This window comes from Hypanus sabinus, chromosome 8, assembly GCF_030144855.1.
Source record: "Hypanus sabinus isolate sHypSab1 chromosome 8, sHypSab1.hap1, whole genome shotgun sequence".
In the NCBI taxonomy this organism is placed as follows: Eukaryota; Metazoa; Chordata; class Chondrichthyes; order Myliobatiformes; family Dasyatidae; genus Hypanus; species Hypanus sabinus.
Window position 1 is genome coordinate 29597960 of NC_082713.1, and position 7171 is coordinate 29605130.

General features: G+C 39.6%; 1 protein-coding gene across 1 annotated transcript; it reads left to right on the top strand.

Annotated features, from left to right (window-relative positions):
- Window positions 1-2153: 2153 nt before the first annotated feature.
- Window positions 2154-2423, top strand: LOC132397878 (serine-rich and transmembrane domain-containing 2). Its single transcript, XM_059976634.1, has one exon. The coding sequence runs from the start codon at window positions 2154-2156 to the stop codon at window positions 2421-2423; it is 270 nt and encodes an 89-aa protein (XP_059832617.1).
- Window positions 2424-7171: the final 4748 nt, after the last annotated feature.

Consider the following 7171-nt stretch of genomic DNA (forward strand, 5'->3'; position numbering starts at 1 on the left):
GTTCTGTAACTGTTAGCAAAACTGTGCTTTCAAACAGATTTCTGCTTGCATTTTCCATTAAGAGCTGGAGACTAGTTCTTGCTTACAACAAAAGCTGAGCAAAGAATACTTATTAAAAGCTTAAGTTTATCACCCCCTACTCTGACCCTTTGGGAAGGCAATGCCGCTGTGCTAAAAAGCTAAGATTAACAATAAGCCTCTAGGGCCCTGGAAGATAAATATCGATCAGAAAACAATCTGCTAGAGAAGTTCAGTGGGTGAAGCAGCATCTGAGGGAAGGATTTGTCGATGCTTTGACATCAGGAGTCCTGATGCAGAGCTTTGGCCTGCAATGTCAACAATTTGCTTCCTCCCATAGATGTTGCCTGACCCATTGAGTTCCTCCAGCAGAGTGTGTGTTGCTGATGTCATGATTTATATTAAAATAAAGTCACTTAGAAAGAAGCAAATTACAATGGGATCTGCATCTTCATGGATCAGCAGGTGGGGAAAAGACAAAAACATACAAAACGATGAAAGCAAACCCTGCTTCATGCAGGTAGCTGCTTTTCCCATTGAGATTAACATAAGGATTAAAATGCACAAATGAGCAATCGGTTTCAACTGCACAGATTTGAAACAAGAATAGAAATACGAGAAAATCTGCAGGTGCTGGAATTCAGAGCAACACCCACAAAACGCTGGAGAAACTCAGCAGGCCAGGCAGCGTCAATGGAAAAAAGTACAGTCGATGTTTCAAGGCGAAAACCTTCGGCAGGACTGGAGAAAAAAAGCTGAGGAGTAGATTTAAAAGGTGGGGGAGGGGAGAGTGAACCACCAGGTGATGGGTGAAACGTGGAGAAGGAGGGAAGTAAAGAGCTGGGAAGTTGATTGGTGATGAAAACAAACAGTGTATTTTATCTTCCTTCTCTTAACCTTATTCTGATGCAACATTCAAAAACAACACTGATTGGAAAACCACCATCAGTTTTCCGTACAGGGATTTGTACACGCCATGTTAAGAGCCATATGAGGACACTTGGTATTTGTTTCAAGATCATGAGAAATAGAAATGATTCAATCAAGTCTGTAAAAACATGAAGTGAAAGATAAATTTGTCTATCTTTATTCAAACATGGAGCCATCACCACCCAGATCACGCTCTCTTTCACTGCTGCCACCAGGAGAAGGTACAGGAGCCTCAGGACCCACACCACCAGCTTCAGGAATAGTTAACAACCCTCAACTATTAGGCTCTTCAACCAGCAATAACTTCACTCACCCATCACTGAATCACTTTCAAGGATTCTTCATCTGATGTTCTCAATATTTATTACTTACTGATTTATTACTACAAAGTGTTTTAATTTTTTTCACTTCTGTATTTGCATAGTTTGTTGCCTTTAGCTCATTAGTTGTTTGTCAGTATATGTGTGTAGTTTTTCACTGATCCTATTGTATTTTTCATTTTTCTGTGTGTGCCTGCAAGAAAACGATTTTCAGGGTTGCATATGGTGACATGTATGTACTTTAATAATAATTTTACTTTGAACTTTTGACATAATTTTTCCCATTAGCTCTGATGCTGCTGATCAGGCAAATTTTGATTCACTGACAAGCTCCTTTACTACTAAAGTGCTGCAGAGAAAGGAAGACAATTGGGAGAAGACCATTATTTGCAAGAATCTGTGACATGAGTGATGTGTTGGAAGGGACTTCAGCCTATGAGACAATTTGTCAGCTTCAGAGCCGGTACTGGTGATTCACCTCATGAAAGCTGCCAGAGGCATTGGAAGCTGGCTGTCAGACAGGTAATGTGATTATCATTAGTGATCCTCTAGTCACTAGGGGAAGCATCTGTTTAAGTAAATGAGGCTAATATGAAATGTTGTCCTCTCATTCTCGTTTGCACTCTTGTGCTCTCACGTCTGCATTTAAGTGCTCAGTGGGAGAGCAGCATTACTACAGCATTGTGAAGCCACCTCTCGACATAGTTTGAATACATTTTTCACGCTTCAGCATGGTACTAACAGAAACTTCAAAACATTACTAACTGTCTGCAAAGCTCAATGCTTAAGAAGGAGAGTCTCAGCTCTACGCCAAGGAAACTAGATCTCTGGGTTACTTCAGCATGCAAAACCTGTGAGTTAATTTCATTTTGCTAAATTTCGACTATGACTGAGTCTTACTTCAGGCAACCTGGAAATTTCACCGCTGTGTTGTTCCACCAGCCAACTATGGCCACAGTTATAGAGGACTCAGTCGGTAATCCGACAAATATTTACACCTATGTGGCGATATTTTTCAGCCTGCTGGTCCTTTTGCTTGTTGTCGTGGTCATTGTGCTCTACAGATTAAAGCATGTCATTGTTCCTGTCTCTTCATCCGTGGATAATGTCAGCAAGGCAGATGTTTTCACCAGCGTGCAAGTCGGTGGTTTTTAGACTTTGAATCAGCGAATGTCAGCAGGCTCTCTTTGCTGGTATGTTTACAAAAAAAAAAGGAACGGTCTCTTTTGGGATTCAGTACTAAAGCTATGCTGCCACTCAATGTTTCGATCCACATCTGATCACTACAGTCGATTACAGATGGCTAGCAATTAAGGAAATGAAAATGCGAAATGTCACACCATCATTTTAAATCGATAACTTTGCCGAATCTGCAGATTCAACATGAATGCATTAAGGAGACATAACTATATTAAATTCATTCATTAAGTTGATATATACTTATTTATAAAACTTCATTAAAAAAAACTTTGGACCTTAAATGATGGAAATTATGATAATTATATACTGTATTTTGATTCTATTTGACATTTGTTTAAGCTAGATTTATCAGAATTGAACACATGCTTCAGTTAAAAATAAAGATTCAACAGTATATGAGACATGTTTAGAAACAAACTGCATGGGATTTTACCCAGAGCTGTAAAAAAGTATGTGAAGATTTGATGTTTTAATAGGAATCTTGGAAAAATATATTCAAACTGCTTATTGAATTTATGTCATTAGCAACATAAAGTTACCCCATAAATAAAAGGTAAACACAGTGCAAATAAACTTATTATTGTAAGAAATGTATCACATCTTTGCAAAATAATTATATATTTGCCAATGTTTTATACACTATTGCCCACAACAGATTTTAAAGCTATTAATAAAATAAATTCAATTGGAAGCTTATAATTCTGTGTACAAAACAACATATTCACATTTTTGTCAAGACACTTATACAAATCTGACCAAAATTTCTCTCATCTGTAATTTATCTTTTAGAAGTGCAAGTTCTATGCTTTTAAAAAAGCAGTAATGCTAATGCCTTCATGGCATTAACCAGACTGTATTTTGCCAAATGTTTAAACAATATAAGCATTTTCAGTAGGCTTGCAACCAGGCATCTTCAAGAGAAAAGTGTTATGAGACACTCCAATCTACTCCCTTATATATATGTTTAAAATTGTATTTTTGTACAATTTGAAGAGCAATTAGATTTATTTGCTATGATTAGGCATATATAATTTTTAAATCAGATGGGGCTTTGATTCTTGTTTGTTATAGTGTGATTCCTGCTGGAAAGATGCAAATCAGACAAATAAAAATATAATTAGGCTCAAATGTGATACTTTCCACAATCAAATAGCCCACGGACAATCATTATCAATAAATGCAACTTGAATCAAGTACCTTAGTCCAGAACATATTTGGCAAAACACAATAATTTTGTGTATTCATAAAATAATTTAATGAAAAGTATACCACAAAATACAAACAGGAACCTAGAGGATGCCAGATTGCTTCTGGATGACCTATTCTTCTGACACGTTTCTGAATGGAGACAGTCAAACCTGTGGTTAAGTATCAAGTGTGTTCACTACATGTTTTATTGGCACTTGCTTAAAATTTCTTTTAACACATGTTGACATCAAACAGTGCTGGCCAGCCCTACTGAAACAAAATACATGCAAAAACTTTTCATAGAAAAATCAAAAGAGAGTCCATTTGGTGACTCTTTGTAAATGAGGTCAACCTCATACAGTTGAGTCTCCATCAAAATTTTAAGACCCCTTGAAGTAAGCATTCTTTTCTCCCCGCCAACATTACCTTGCCCTTACTTGCTGTTCCTCTCATTCAGATTCATCACCAAAGTACTTTATCATGATTAATTACTTCAAAAACAGTTAATAATGAAATAGGAGTTGTTAGGTCTTGTGCTGATCATCCTTTAAAGACTGTGAAGGTCCTGATTGCTCCAACTTCCCCTATCCCCTGACAAGTCAAATCTCCACCCCCCCCCCCCCCCCATCACCCCACTGTTTAGGAGTCTCTTCACTAGAGTAGTAATGGCAGTGACAGCACAGAAACAGGTTTTCAGTGTAGAAGGGAGGCAAGGCTGCCTATATATATTCAGGCAAATGCATGTAATATTTGCATTAAATTGCCCTGCATGTGGGCTTCAATCACGTTATGCAAAACACTATGCAATTCTGTATCTTTTTGGAAAGGAATGAAGAAAGGTACCAGGGATGGAGAAGGAAGGAAAGGTTTAAAGAGAGAATTTTTATCCTATTCTACACACAGTCAGAGGCTTCATTTATAAGCATCTGCTCTTTGCACAATGTTAGTAAGTCTTTTTTTATTAGTCTATAACAGAACAGATTCTGAAACTGTTGACACTGCTTCTCAGGAAAAGGCTGTGCTGGGAATCCCATGAAAGAATAAATGTCAAATGGAGATTAGAAAAAATATGGGCAGGATTTATTTCTAAGTGGTTCAGAATTCACAGAGCTGACAGATACATACACTAGACAGAGCAAAATGTGAGCAGAATCTCGATCAGGAGGTTCAATGTCGTTATTAACTCTTTCACTATCAGTAAAGGGAGCAATTACCACTGCAGTGACGATAATATTACTTGTAACAGGGAATAAGATCATTAGATATAGGTGCTGAGTAAAGCCATTTGGCCCGTCGAGTCTGCTCCACTATTTCATCATGGTTGATCCGCTTTTTGCCTCAGCCCCCAATCTCCTGCCTTCTCACCATATCCCTTCGTGCCCTGATCAATCAATAATTTATCAACCTCTGCCATAAACATATGTAAAGACTTGGTCTCCACAGCCACCACTTTGGCTAAAGAAATTCCTCCCCAACTCCACTCTAAAAGAACACCCCTCTGTTCTGAGGCTGTGTCCCCTGATTCTAGACGTTCCCACCATAGGAAACATCCTCTCCACATCCACCCTATCAAGGCCTCTTACCATTCGATAGGTTTCAATGAGGTCACCTCTAATTCTTCTGAATTCTAGTGAATACAGGCCCAGAGCTATTAAACGCTCTTCATACGACAGGTCATTCAATCATGAAATCATTTTTGTGAACCTCCTTTGAATCCTCTCCCATTTCAGCACATCCTTTCTAAGGGGCCCAAAACAGTTCACAATATTCCAAGTGAGGCATCACCAGTGCTTTATAAAGTCTCAACATTACATCCTTGCTTTTATATTCTAGACCTGTTGAAATGAATGCTAACATTGCACTTGCCTTCCTCACCACAGAGTCAAATTAACCTTTAGGGAGTCCTGCACAAGGAGTCCCAAGTCCCTTTGTACCTCAGTTTCTTGTATTTTCTCTTCATTTAGAAAATATTCTACCCTTTTATTTCTTTTACCAAAGTACATGATCATACTTGAATGTCGATAGGATAGTTAAGAAGGCCTATGGGATGCTAAGCTTCATTAATAGGGGGATTGAGTTCAAGAGTAGAGAGGTCATGTTGCAACTCTACAAACCTCTGGTGAGACCTCACTTAGAGTATTATATTCAGTTCTGGTCACCTCATTATAGGAAGGACCTGGAAGCTATGGAGAGGGTGTAGAGCAGATTTACCAGGATGTTGCCTGGATTTGAAAACAAGTCTTTTGAGGCAAGGTTAGCAGAGCTGGGACTTTTCTCTTTGGAGTGTAGAAGGATGAGAGGGGACTTGATAGAGATCTACAAGATTATAAGAGGCATAGATAGGGTGGATAGCCAGTTCCTGTTTCCCAGGGCATGAATAGCAAACACCAGAGGGCATATGTACAAAGTTAAGTGAGGGAAGTTTAGAACCATAGAACCATAGAACGCTACAGCACAGTGCAGGCCCTTCAGCCCTCCATGTTTTGTTGACCCATATAATCCTTAAAGAAAGTACTAAACCCACACTACCCCATAACCCTTCATTTTTCTTTCATCCATGTGCCTGTCCAAGAGGTTCTTAAATACCCCTAATGTTTTAGCCTCCACCACCATCCCTGGCAAGACATTCCAGGCACTCACAACCCTCTGCGTAAAAAACTTATCTCTGATGTCTCCCCTAAACTTCCCTCCCTTAATTTTGTACATATGCCCTTTGGTGTTTGCTATTGGTGCCCTGGGAAACAGGTACTGACTATCCACCCTATCTATGCCTCTCATAATCTTGTAGACCTCCATCAAGTCCCCTCTCATTCTTCTACGCTCCAAAGAGAAAAGTCCCAGCTCTGCTAACCTTGCTTCATATGACTTGTTCTCCAAACCAGGCAACATCCTGGTAAATCTCCTCTGCACCCTCTCCATAGCTTTCACATCCTTCCTAAAATGAGGTGACTGGAATTGAACACAATACTCTAAGTGCGGTCTCACCAGAGATATATAGAGTTGCAAAATGACCTCTCTACTCTTGAACTCAATCCCCCTGTTAATGATGCCTAGCATCTCATAGGGACTTCTTAACCATCCTATCAACCTGTGCAGCGACCTTGAGGGATGTATGGACTTGAACCCCAAGGTCCCTTTATTCATCCACACTCTTAAGTAACTGACCATTAATCCTGTACTCAATCTTCTGGTTTGTCCTTCCAAAATGCATCACCTCACACCTGTCCGGATTGAACTCCATCTGCCATTTTTCTGCCCAACTCTGCAGCCTGTCTATATCCTCTTGTAACCTTCGACAACCTACAGCTCCATCCACAACTCCTCCAATCTTCATGTCATCCGCAAACTTACTCACCCATCCTTCTGCCTCTACATCCAGGTCATTTATAAAAATCACAAGTAGCAGGGGTCCCAGGACAGATCCCTGTGGCACTCCACTAGTCACTGACCTTAGGGGAGACATCAGGGGTAAGTTTTTTACACAGAGGGTTGTGGGTGCCTGGAATGACTTGCCA